Source organism: Balaenoptera musculus, chromosome 11 (assembly GCF_009873245.2).
Source record: "Balaenoptera musculus isolate JJ_BM4_2016_0621 chromosome 11, mBalMus1.pri.v3, whole genome shotgun sequence".
Lineage (NCBI taxonomy): Eukaryota > Metazoa > Chordata > Mammalia > Artiodactyla > Balaenopteridae > Balaenoptera > Balaenoptera musculus.
The window spans coordinates 56,273,185-56,285,845 of record NC_045795.1 but is presented as its reverse complement, the minus strand read 5'-3'; the positions used below and the strand labels follow the sequence as shown (position 1 = coordinate 56,285,845).

The window sequence follows — 12,661 nt, the reverse complement described above, 5'->3', positions numbered from 1 at the left end:
GCAGTGCCCTCAACGAGTCTGAAGCACCACACCCTCCCGGGAGAGGCCGTGAGGTGGCTGCATGCTGAGAGGCAGACCTGCTCTCTTACCAGCAAGGGTCCCTGGGCATCCCCCTCACACTCCCCCCCACCCCTCGCCTGGGACACACACGGCTTCCTGTTGGAAAGCAGGGGCTGTGTGAGCCTCACTCTGGGGAACCCCACCTCACTCTTTCTGGGGGCTTCTGTGGGCTGGGCAGGAATGGTAACACCTTTGATGTAGTAGAGACACGGAAGACACCAGAGCCGAGGAAATGAGCCCAGGCTCTGGATGCAGATGGGGTGTGCAGGGTCGGGACCAGGCAAAACGAGCTGCACACCAAGCCCAGCCACTGGCCCCGCTCTTAGCTAAGCGCCAGCCTCGGCAGGATGCTAGGGATCTCGGCAGCGTCAGCTGTGGCTTCAGTGTCACCAAAGAACAGGGACAGAGGGTGAAAACATCGTGACCCAATCATGTGTGACCACCAAGACGGCCGCACTCGAACCTCTCGAGGAGAGAAGCTCAAGAGGAACTCGTGGTCCGTGTGGGGCTTGAGAGCTCCCATGTCGGGGGCGATGGAGAAGGCCGTCTCCCTGTCAGGATGGGACTTGATGCTGTCCGGGCTGTAGGTTTCTCCAGGCATTAGGGACCTCAGGTTGGGCTTCATGATCTGCCAGCGGAAGGCCAGCTCCACGTGCCTGTGGGGACGACCTTGACAGTAGGCAGTGGATCCAAGGCCATGTCCCAGTTCTGCCAGAATCAGGTCCCCCCCACCCCCGGCCTGGCCTGGCCCTGCTCCCGGAGTGAGCAGGAAACGACCCAGGAGCAGGAAGTGACCAGATCAGCCTTCAGGCCCTTCCCATGGAGGACCTGGGGGCACCTGGGCCAGGGAGAGCACGGGGGGCAGGGAGTCTGGAGACCTCCCAGCACAGCCCCGCACAGCAGCTGGAGGCTGGAGCCACAGTGATTCGGGGGAATCATGCTCTAACCATCAGGCAACCCCCCCCCACCAGATATCAGGAAAATTTTCTGCCTTATCTTCTACCACGTGAGTTTTTGCCACATCGACCCCACCCTCTGCCTCTCCAGCTCTGGCCTCCCAGGACTACTGCTCTGGCCAGAAAGATATGTGCCCACTGGCTGCCAACAGGAGTGGTGACAACTCCATGGTGGTGGGAGGGGTGGGACTCCAGGCGTGCTGCTGACAGCAGGTGTCGGTGAGGGGGACGGCAGGTGAGAACTACTCATCCTGCCAGGAGACAGAGCCTGTGCAAGGCCTGGGTCACTTGGGCAGTCTGGCCAGGAGGCTCCCCAAGGTCTGTCCTGGTGTAATGACAGAGCTCAGAGGATGGTCAGGGAATAAATGGCAGTGAGAGCTGAAACCACAGGCCATCATCTGTCTGACGTTGGGACTTGGGTGGCTTCCCCTCCTGGGCTGGGCAGGACCTCTCTGGAAAACTGTTCCTGGTTAAGGAAGCTCCAGAGGATCTAGAGCAACACCGTCCAATATGACTCCCTGCAGTTACGGACATCTTATAAATCAGCTCTGCCTAATATGATCGCCACCAGCTACCCGTGCGGCTGTTGAGTACTTAAAATGTGGCTGGTGTCACTGAGGAAGTGAGTCTTTACTTTTACTTAATTTTAATTGATTTCCATTTAAATAGTCACATGTGGCAACTGGCTACCATGATGGACAGTGCAAATCTGGATCCTTCCATCCTGTGCCCAGATTCCTCCCTAGCCTCTGGAAGGAAACACCAGCCTCACTGGGACCTCAGGCCAGGTGAGGAAGGAGGGAGGGTGTGTGCTGGGGTCCCTCACAGGCGTCACTCACGTGGCGTTTCTAATAATCAGCAGTTTGCTGGCTGTGGACTGAAGGTTTTCAGGCTCAAAGCGTATGAAGTGCTGGGCTGTTAAGTCTGTGAGCTCTCCGGGCTCCGGATGACTTTTTTCACCAGAAACATAGATCAGATCCAGAGCCACCAGCTGCCCGATTCCTGACAAAGTACAGTAGTGAAGTTTCCCTAGGGCTGAAACCAGGACTCTGTGGCCGAAGGCTGTCACAGGACCCAGGCCACCATCCACATGCAACCGGCCGTGATCGTGACCCCGGGAAGTGCACACAGGGGAACCCGGAGCCAACAGCACACAGGTTCATGTCCCCACGTCACCACAGACCAAAAGAAGGTGATTCTGATAACATAGCATGTAGCAGGCACTCAATTAATACCTAGTGAGTGAAACTGGGTGGATGGTAGACAGACGGATGGAAGGAAGGAACAGGGCACCTTAAGGAAATTCAGCAGGATGCCCCTTCTAACTGTACAGGAACGTACAGGTGCCCTGGTCGTTCCTGTGTGAGTCACTGGCAGTCCCCCAAAGGAGATCACGGTGAGTTTCAGAGTGACTCGATAAAAGATTGCCCCCCAGGTTTCCATCCCTCTCGCACTAGACGGCCCCTTGGGACAGTCCCGAAGCCCACCCGGGCTTGGGTCTCTAAGGTCTGACCAGAGCTAGAGGCCCCAAACCAGAGCCCTGGAGGCTGCAGCATCCCCTGAGTGTCCCCACCCCCAAGGGGGACCGGGCGCAGCTGGGCGACCCCTGGGAGCGCACCCAAGCCCACCTGTGGCCACCAGCTCCTTTATCTGGCAGTTGTCACACACGATGATGAAGGTCTGCTCTGCCTTTCCCAGGCTGGTTGGGAGGAACAGGACCTGGGGAAAGAAGGGCTGTCCCGCTGTCTCCCGTGCAGGGGCTTCTACCCCCTCGCCCTCTTCTTCTCAGCTGCACCCCCTTCCCTCCGGTCTCCACTTCTCCCTCCCCTCCCGGCCCCTTCCCTAAGGCTAGGGGTTCAGCCCAGGCTCCACCGGCTAAGTTGGGGAGCGTGTTGAAAGGCTATGAAGAGAGAATTCATAGGACTGAAATACAAATGGCTCTTAAATAACAACATGTTTAACCTCATTCATGATAAAAGAAGTGGAAATGCAAACCACCCAGGAGAACAGTTTTTCATGCCTCCTACTGGCAAAGAGCAGAAAGTTAGCGATCATAAACACAGTGATAGGATACCTTAATTTTCCTCAAAATAATCTAGAGGGGCAGGGCAGCGTTTGGTGGGAAGAGACGGAGGGGTATAAAGGAAATAAGGTTGGCCAAGAGTTGATAAATGTTGAAGCTGTGTAATGAGTACATGGGTGATCACTCAACTATTCCATTTTTGTATATAGGTTTGTTTTGGGTTTTTGTTTTTGTTTTTCTTTTTTTTTTGCTTGGCCAGTTGGACTTCTGCCCTTTCTTTTTTTTTTTAAATTGAGGTATAGTTGATTTACAATGTTATGTTAATTTCAGGTGTTCAGCAAAGTGAGTCAGTTATACACATATATGTATATCTATCCTTTTTCAGATTATTTTTGTATATGTTTTAAAATGTCCATGATAACAGGTTTTTTTTTTTAAGTTTGATAACCCACTGTATTGGCAAAGGTGTGAGAATTAAAATAGGCACCCTCACGTACTGTGGTTGGAAGTACAAATTGATACAATCCACATGGTGGGGATTTTGGCAACATGTATCACAATTATGAGAGCAGAGACCATGAGTCAGCAAATGCACACCAAGGACTGTATCCTTCTGGTAGGACAGAGTGATGTATGTATAAGTTATTCCCTGAGATGGCCAGAGATCAGAAATAATCTTCATGCAGGGGACAGTTGACCTAAATTATGGTTCATATGCCCAGTGGAATACTATGCAGCTGTAAAAAATATGAACCGGTAAGTGGAAAATACATGGTGCAGAACAGAGCACAGAGTGGGCAACTATTTGTGTGAAGGAAAAATGGAAACAAAGGAAAGAAGAAACCCTGTGCAGTTGCTTAGGTAGGCATCACATATCTCTGGGAGGGCACTCTAACCTGGTAAGGCTGTGGCCTCTGGGTGGCTGAGGAACTGGGGGGAGAGAGAGCATTTCATTGTGCATCTATTTGCGTCTTTTGAATTTTTAATCATGTGAATCTATTTATTTGGAAATATGAATAAATTTTAAAACAAACAAAATCCCAATCAATAAACAAAATTTACATAAGGAATGCAAAGGGGAAAACCTCCCCCTGACTCCCCCACTGCTCCCCAAAGACTGCTGCTGCCACCCTCTTCTTTTCCTTGAGGATCACAGGAGGATGGGATGAGGGGGACATCATGGCCTGGGCAGGGGTGACCAGCCCCAATTCCTTAAAGCCACCACAAGGCTCTGACAAGGCCTGGGCTATGCCAAGAGGACCCTGCTCACCCCTCGGCAACAGAGGAGGATGGATAATCCCTACTGTGCTCCTGAACTGGCCTCGTCCCGACTCCAAAAGCCAGGTTCTTATCAGGATCAGATCATCACGGACATGAACAAGACAGCATTGCTCCAGAACAAGACCCCATCAGACCCTTGAAACTGGAAAGGAGCTGATAAAGGAAGCCTTCCTTTACATCTTGGCAAAGAAGCTTATGGCAGTGGTCCTCAAACTTCGCTGCACACACAGAATCACCTGGGGAGCTTGAAAAATCCTATGCCCAGGCCACACCCCAGACCAATTAACTCAAAACCTCAGGGCTGGGGCCCAGATGTCAGTGTGTTTGCAAGTTTCTCAGGGGACAGCCATGTGCAGCTGAGTTTGAGAACCTATGGCTCTTGGCTCTCACTACCTGATGACATGGTGTAGGCCAAATCCCCCTCCCCAGAACCCAGATAGCTTTTACTCTTGAATGTGGGTGCGTCCTTCAACAGGCAAGTGAGGAAGGCCATGCACGCTTGTGGCAGCCCCACACCCAGCCATGGGACAGCACAGCGTCAGAATCCTGGAGCAGAGGGTGGGGTGACAGGGGCAGGAAGACATCACCATGTCTCACAGCCTCTTCTGGGGACCAGTGAGCAGGTGTGACAGGCCCAAGGGACCATGGAAAGGGGCCAGTTAGGAAAGGAGGAGCCCACATCCCGGAGGTCAGACTCTGGGAGCTTCTGCAGAGGTTCAGGATGAGGCCTAAGGAAGGCGGGCCTTGTTGACCATATAACTGAGGATAAAACAGGAAACAGAACAAAGGTACCAGATTTAGGGGGTGGGATGGTCCAAGACAGACTGAAGGGCCGAGGGGAGATCCTGGAGGCAGCTCAGATGTTAGTGGAGGTGACCCCCAGGCTCACAGGTGGGCAAGCAACGCTCAGGGATCGTGGTGGCATTGCTAGGGCTTTCTGCACTTGCTCTGTGAGGGAGGTCACAGGAGAGTCAAATGACATCACCCCACAGAATGCAAAAGCATGCTCCTACACAGAAACCACCAAGGCTGGGACCTGGGAGTGGATATCTGGGTCATGAAAACACAGAGGCAGGAACTCCCTGGCGGTCCAGTGGTTAGGACTCAGTGCTTTCACTGCGGTGGCCCGGGTTCAACCCCTAGTCCGGGAACTAAAGATCCCACAAGCTGTGTGGGGCAGCAAAAAAAAAAAAAACCCCAAAAAAACCCCAAAAAACAAAAAACCAGAGAGGCAAATGATATCAAGCGAGCAGTTGAGGAAACAGCCAACCAATCATAAGGAAAGACAAGCTAGCGTCTCATCACCTACCTGCATGAATACGGCCTGCCCCGGAGCCAGCTCAAACACTGCCGGCAGGATCCCGAAGGGAGGCTGCTCAACAAAGCCGATGGTTGCAACAGCCTTAAAGAAAAGCAGAAGAGGACCCAACAGCGTGGAAGAAACTGTACACTCTCGTGCTCAGATGACACGCTTCCCTCCTCCAAACATCCATTTTGTGATCTGAAGGGTCTCATGGATCATCCAGTCTCCTGTTCATGAAGAAACTGAGGCTCATCCGTTCAGCAAGCACTTACTCAACCTGCACCGGGCACTAGATGGGGTGCTGGTGGTTACAGACGAGTACAAGACAGAGCGTCCACAAAGAGCTGCCTGCGGGTAGGAGGTACAAGGACCACTGACAAGTGTTTCAGACGCAAAGCAGGAGGTGTGAGAGATGGCCTCCCCCAGGAGGTGGGCTCCCAAAGCACAGTCCTTTCCCTACTACAGCAGCCTGTGTGGTTGGTGCCGGCTTCTGTGTCGGCCTCCATCCTCAACCCACCCCTGGCCATGAGCACCTGAGTCAAGGGAAGCTGCCATCTTGTCAGCAGAGCTGCAGCCCAGGTGCCTACACAGGAAGCCACTTAGCATGCCAGGGACACAGACCCAGGCCTCCAGGACCCTGGCAGGTAACAGAAACGAGTGAAATGTGTGTCTGGGAACATGTGGTCCTCTGGATCTGTCGCTTGTTTCGGGAGACACAGGTACAGCAAAATATCTCTGCTCTGAGACAGATAACAGTGTGAGTGAGCGTGACCATCAGTGGTGTCAGCAGCTGGCTGCCCTGGGGCGAGGAGGGCAGAGCTGGGCAAACAGGAGGGGATGTGCACACCCCCTGCTTCTCAACTCCAGCTGACAGGCCACGGTGGATCCTGGCCCAGGGCTGCACGTCTCCCAATGTTTCAGAGAGACTGGAAATGCACATTTTTATATGAAGTCTCTCTATTTTTAAAAAAATATTTATTTATTTGGTTGGTTGGTTGGCTGCGCCGGGTCTTAGCTGCAGCATGCGGGATCTCGTTCCCTGACCAGGGATTGAACCCGGGTCCCCTGCACTGGGAGCGTGACGTCTTAGCCACTGGGCCACCAGGGAAGTCCGAAATCTCTCTATTTTTAAATGGTGGCTCCAAAAATGTTTTTAAGCCCTGTGCCAAATAAATATACCTACAAAATTCAGCCAAAGAGCTGCCAATTTGTGACCTCTGCTATATTCAAACATTTGCTACTATAATGACTGAATGAATGAATGAATGAATGAATGCAGGGACATTTGAGTCAGGTCTTGGAGGATAAGAGAGGTGACAGGACCTGCCCGGGGCCACACAGGTATTAGGAGAGTAACAAGAACTACAGCGCTGGTCTCTGTACATGTTGATTCTCATTGGACCGTGGCAGCTGGAGAGAGAGGTTTTAAAATTCTGTTCTCTGTGTGTGTTTCCACTCACAGGTGTACTCGAGCAAGTCCCTCACGGGAGTTATTTCCTTTGATGGATTTGCTCTTTTTTCCAGGTAGCAATCCATGAGCACTCACTCTGAAGCTTGGCGGCGGCCAACTCTTTTTAGGCATAATGCAGAACTTGCCCACGCTGAAGCCCACGTTTTTGCAGATGAATCTGGTCATCTTCATGCCCCCAATGAGGCAGTAACCACAGTCCAACACCGGTGACACTGCAGCCACAAGGAAAGATGGACAAGAGAAACAGCACAGGCCGTCCTGTTGTTGTTCTCCGGAGGCCCAGCCCGAGCTAAGAGCAGCTGTGGAGGGGCGAGGGGGATGGATGGGGACAGGCCCACCCCTGCTCCCACACGGCAGCGGCACCTTGGGACTCCACGCGCTCGGGCTTCAGCCAGTGCCACCTGGCATGGCCCTGGGGGTTGTGGTCAGGGGGTTGTGGTCAGAGTCCCAACTTGCAGCCTGCGGCCAGCTGAAGGGACTCATAAATGAGGGTGTCCAGGCAAAGCCAGCCACCCCATGGCCACACAGGTGACACCCATGGAGGGCTCCAGGCACTCCTGCTTGCCTCGCCGTGGCACAGGCCCACTCAGGGTGTCCCTGAGCCAGCGACGCCTAGGCTGGGGTCAGCTGGGATGCTGGCCTCCTCTCCCGACGTGTGTCACTCAGAGGCAGCCTCCAGGGGAAGCAGGATGGTCGGGGCCTGACACGGGAGGACTGTGCGCAAGCTTCTGGCAGGTCCCTTCTCAGGACCCACAAGCCCCTGCCCCAGGGGACAGGCCGTGTGCTGCCACGAAGGGGCCCTGTGGGCAGGCGGTCCTTCTAGGGGCACCAGCCCTCCCTGAATCCCGGGGGCGCAGAGAACACTCACGCGTCAGCACTGGGGGCGGCCTGCGGGCCTGCAGGGGGACCAGGAGCGTGTGCGCTGACTGCGTCTCCACTAAAATAAAGTCATCAAAATCCCCAAGGCAGTCGGGAAAAAACTGGACAGTGTACTGGCAGGTCATCCCAGGAGCCACCATCCCACCTTTTCCTGGGAACATCCCTGCGGGGAACAGAAGCGACAAATGAGATTCTGGAGACCAGGTAAGAAGACCAGGGCCTGGGGCGGCGGGGGGAGTGGTAGGGTCCACCTGGAGCGGTCAGGCGGGGCCAATGGCTTAGCATTTACTTTGTGGGCAGCAGAGAGGTATTTGAGGTTTCTGCGGGGGTTGGGGGGTGGGACACAAGATCAGAGCTGTTGTTCAGGAGAACACTGCGTCACGGAGGCAGGAAGGCTGGCGGGGAAGCCACTGCGATGGCCTAAGTGAGGAACCAGGGGTCCTGACTGAGAGCAGTGACAGTGCGCAGGGTGAGGAGAGGGCAGAGCCGAGCCTGGAGGGACGAGATCCGAGGAGGAGCTGTCGGGACTGGGGGCCTTCGGTGGAGGGTGGGTAGGAGGCCTCTGCGGAGCACGAGGGGTGCAGCTGCGGCGTCACCCTAGGGCCTGGTGGGCGTGTAACCCGGGGCAAGGCCAGTACACGATGTCGAGGCCGCCCAGGCCGCTGCCACCCTGAGCTCACCCAATCCCAGAGCGAAGTAGGGCGTGGACGGCGGGAGGACTCGCAGATGGCGGCTGGTGGACGTGGTGTTCTGCAGCGAGATCACCATCTGTTCAAAGGCAAAGAGACGTGTGTGGACAAAGGCTATGAAGTCTGGGGTTCACTGAATAATATGGGAAGGGGGTGGGGGGATAAATGTAATGAACCTGGCACGGAAGACGAACTCCATACATGCACACACCTTTGCCTTCTATTTCGAGAACTATTACACTGGGAAAAACGTATAAATTATAACGTGGCAAGCCGTGTTTCCATCACCCAGCTTAAGAAGTAAAACATTAAAAATACAGATGAAGCCCTGCCCCAGCCTCCCACCAGAAAACAGCTCCATAAATTTGAAGCATGTCTTCATAGGTATGTATGCCTAAATCAACATTTAGATCCATTTTTGGCCAGCACAGCATATTGCCTCAATCCACCTGTGAACCAGACCCAAGTGTGGAGAGACCCATATTATAGTTTTAATTTTTATTTCTCTGTTATTAATGATGATGAGCATCTTTTCGTATGTTTATTTGCTATTTGGGTTTCCTCTTGTGTGATGTGTCTGTTCGTAGTGCCAATTTGCCATTGGGTACTTTGTCTTTTTCATACTGATTTGTAGGAATTCTTTATGTATTCTGGGTACTAATTCTTTATAAGGTATGTGTTATACCTTATAAAGTATAAGTGTTGGATTGGCCAAAAAGTTCGTTCAGTTTTCTGTAAGACGTAACAGAAAACCCCGAATGAACTTTTTGGCCAACCCAATATATAGCTTGTATAAGTTTATAACTTGTATTATCTTTTGATGTACAGTTTCTAAAATTTTAATATAAAATTTATCAACATTTTGTTCAAGGTTTATAATTCAGTTTCAAGAAATCTTTCTATATCTCCTATATTTTCTTCTTAAATTTTTGCTTGAGATCTTTGCTGGAAGGTATTTTGTTTTGGCTACGGAGTGAGGTAGGGATTAAATTATTTTCCACGTGGCAAGGATACTAACTCAGTTTTGCCTCTTCAAGTCTGCACACGTGCATGGGACAGCCCTGACACCGTACCCTCAATCTGCTGCTATTCTCCAGACTCGGGGCTAGCTGCAGCCACTGCCATCATTACGGATCGAGGTGTTCATGGCAGTGGCTGCCCCTCATGTCCACTGAGGCAGGCCTCCAGAGAGTCTTGCTCCCAGCCACACAAGGCAAACCCCCAAGCAATGAGAGGCGGGATCCAGCAGTTTATGAAGGGATGTCTCACAAGACAAAATAATCAATTGCACTTTCTGGAAGTCAGCTCAGTAATTCTTGTATTGGCTCTGTCTCCTTCCATCCCCTTTCCTCACTCCTCCCTGGAATTGTAAATGACAGCACAAAATCTCACCACCTCAGACTCCGCATTATGGGGAACCCGGGCTATGACACTGTGCGTCAGAAAGGTCCTAAAACAGCAGACCCTTAGGATGTGATTCTGGAGTTGGCTTTCTCCCCAGTCTGGCAGCGATAAGAACTCTAGCTGGTGGAAAGTAGGGTGTGATGAACCCTGGGATGCATCACAATTACTAAGGCTTTCACCCATGGTCGACTGAAATGAGGTGCAGGTAGAGGTCAGGCATTGAAACGTGGTAGCTACGGCGTGGTTGCAAGGTCTGGGAAGACAGTAATTACGAGGATTGCGGAGTGGGCTGGTTTTCCTTAACAGCACTGGAAGCCTTGGAGGAAAAAACTGACAGGCTCAGGGCAGCCAACTGCCAACTCAAGGGCCACCGTGAAGACATTCCTTGCATTCCTGGGTTATACTCAATTTGCTCCTGGGGTGGATGTTTGTTTGTGTGTGTGTGTGTGTGTGTGTGTGTGTGCGCACGCACATGTTTCTTCTTGCTCGGTTTTTTACTTAGTATTTCTGAACCTATGTTCTTTTTTTTTCTTTCAAATGTCTTTTAAATTTACCAAAATATGGAAAGAAAGCAAAAGTGAAATTATAGGAAACATAATAAGCCCCTGGCTTACAAGGTACAGATCTTTATTCCTACCACAACTCCTTAGCCTCCAGCACTCACAGCCAGCATCGCATTCTGCTCCCCATCTCAGGACAGACAAGCCCTCTCACAGCTCCAAAAGGCTGGGGGATGAGACTGGGCTTATGTTCTTAAGCAAGACTGGCTTATGGCTTTCATTGTCATAGCTCCTAATTTGGCTTTGGTGTCAAGGTAACATTAGGCTCTTAGTCCAAAATAACATAAAACTGGGTGACTTATGAACAACAGGAATGTATTTCTCACAGTTCTGGAGGCTGGACAGTCCAAGATCAAGATGCCAGCATGGTTGTGTTTTGGTGAGGGCCCTCTTCCATTCACAGCTGGCACCTTCTCACTGTGTCCTCAAGTGGCAGAAGGGGCAAGGGATCTCTCTAGAACCTCTTCAGAAAGGCACTAATCCCATTCACGAAGGCTTCACCCTCATGACCTAAGCACCTCCCCAAGGCCCCACCTTCTAATACCACCATCTTTGAGGGTTAGGATTTCAACATACGAATTTTGGAGGGACACAAACATTCAGACCATAGCAGGCTCATTACCTAAGAATGAGGGTATGTTCCTTCTTTTTGTAGTCTCTGACAGTTTATACAAGATCAGGATTAGCTTGAATGTTTGATGGTGTATACCTGTAAAATGATCTGGGCATGGCGTTTCTTTTGGTAGAAAGTTTTCTTTTTAAGTTATTTTCATCAAAGTTGGACAGCCACATAGTTTAAAGAGGCAAAGAGTTCTACAAAATTTCGAAAATAGAAATCGTGCCCTCTTCCCCTGCCTCTACCCGGCCATTTCCTACACCCAATCACAAACACTTCTTCCTCCTTTAGCCGATTATGTTGGAATTTACTTCCATGGCTCCAGATGGCATGCTATTTTTTTTTTTCAGTTTTAGGCATTAATTATGGATGGGTGATATGGATATTCTCTCCTCACCCTTAACCAGCTCACCGCATGCCATACCCTTCTTATCCCTCATCTTCCCAATGTAAGTTACATCATACTCATGGTTAGATCAGTAATGCTTACATTATTGTTGCTATGTAAATGCTATTCACAGCTGAGCATGAAATTCTCCCTTATACAATTTTTGTTTTTCCAAAACTTAATCAACCAACTATTTTGTTTGCTATGTACTTATCAATAATTTAATCTCTTTCCACTACCCTACAAATCTCTTTCCAAGATGTCCAGATGTATCAGGGACTCTTATCAGTGTCACCCTCACAAGTCAACCCTTCCTAGAGCCTTCTGGCCTCTTCTAATCTGGATTGGTCGCTTGCTACACCTACTGCTATGACCGAGGACAGGACAACCCCTGTAGCGGTTTTCAGACACATCCAGAAGTTCTTTGACACTCCTTCCATTGAGAGGTGAGGTCTATCTATGTAGCTTCCCCTCAAATCTGCACTAAACTTAGTGACTCGTTCGTAACCTATAGCAATGCGGAGGAAGTAATGACTTTCTCATGTATTCCAAGGGAACCGAACCTCCAAGGTTAGGTCATAAAAAGTGACGCAGGGACTTCCCTGGTGGCACAGTGGATAAGAATCCACCTGCCAATGCAGGGGACACGGTTCGAGCCCTGGTCTGGGACGATCCCATATGCCACGGAGCAACTAAGCCCATGCGCCACAACTACTGAGCCTGCGCTTTAGAGCCTGTGTGCCACAACTACTGAGCCTGTGTGCCACAACTACTGAAGCCCACACGCCTAGAGTCCGTGCTCGGCAACAAGAGAAGGCACTGCAATGAGAAGCCCGCACACCACAACAAAGAGTAGCCCCCACTCACCGCAACTAGAGAAAGCCCGCGCACAGCAACAAAGACACAACACAGCCAAAGAAATAAAAATAAAATTAAATCTTAAGGGGCTTCCCTGGTGGCGCGGTGGTTAAGAATCCGCCTGCCAATGCAGGGGACATGGGTTCGAGTCCTGGTCTGGGAAGATCCCACAT

The 12,661-nt window shown here is 51.2% G+C and overlaps 1 protein-coding gene across 1 annotated transcript in view; it reads right to left on the bottom strand.

The window, feature by feature from the left end:
* The window catches only part of DLEC1 (DLEC1 cilia and flagella associated protein), a 99,786-nt gene that overhangs the window by 28,980 nt on the left and 58,145 nt on the right, over positions 1-12,661 (bottom strand). The window contains exons 8-14 of the mRNA XM_036867671.1: positions 8,654-8,741; positions 7,963-8,136; positions 7,170-7,306; positions 5,630-5,722; positions 2,645-2,735; positions 1,856-2,018; positions 524-716 (exon numbers count right to left, since the gene is read on the bottom strand). Of these exons, the coding sequence (XP_036723566.1) occupies positions 524-716; positions 1,856-2,018; positions 2,645-2,735; positions 5,630-5,722; positions 7,170-7,306; positions 7,963-8,136; positions 8,654-8,741 (939 nt within the window). The remainder of the gene's footprint in view (positions 1-523; positions 717-1,855; positions 2,019-2,644; positions 2,736-5,629; positions 5,723-7,169; positions 7,307-7,962; positions 8,137-8,653; positions 8,742-12,661) is intronic.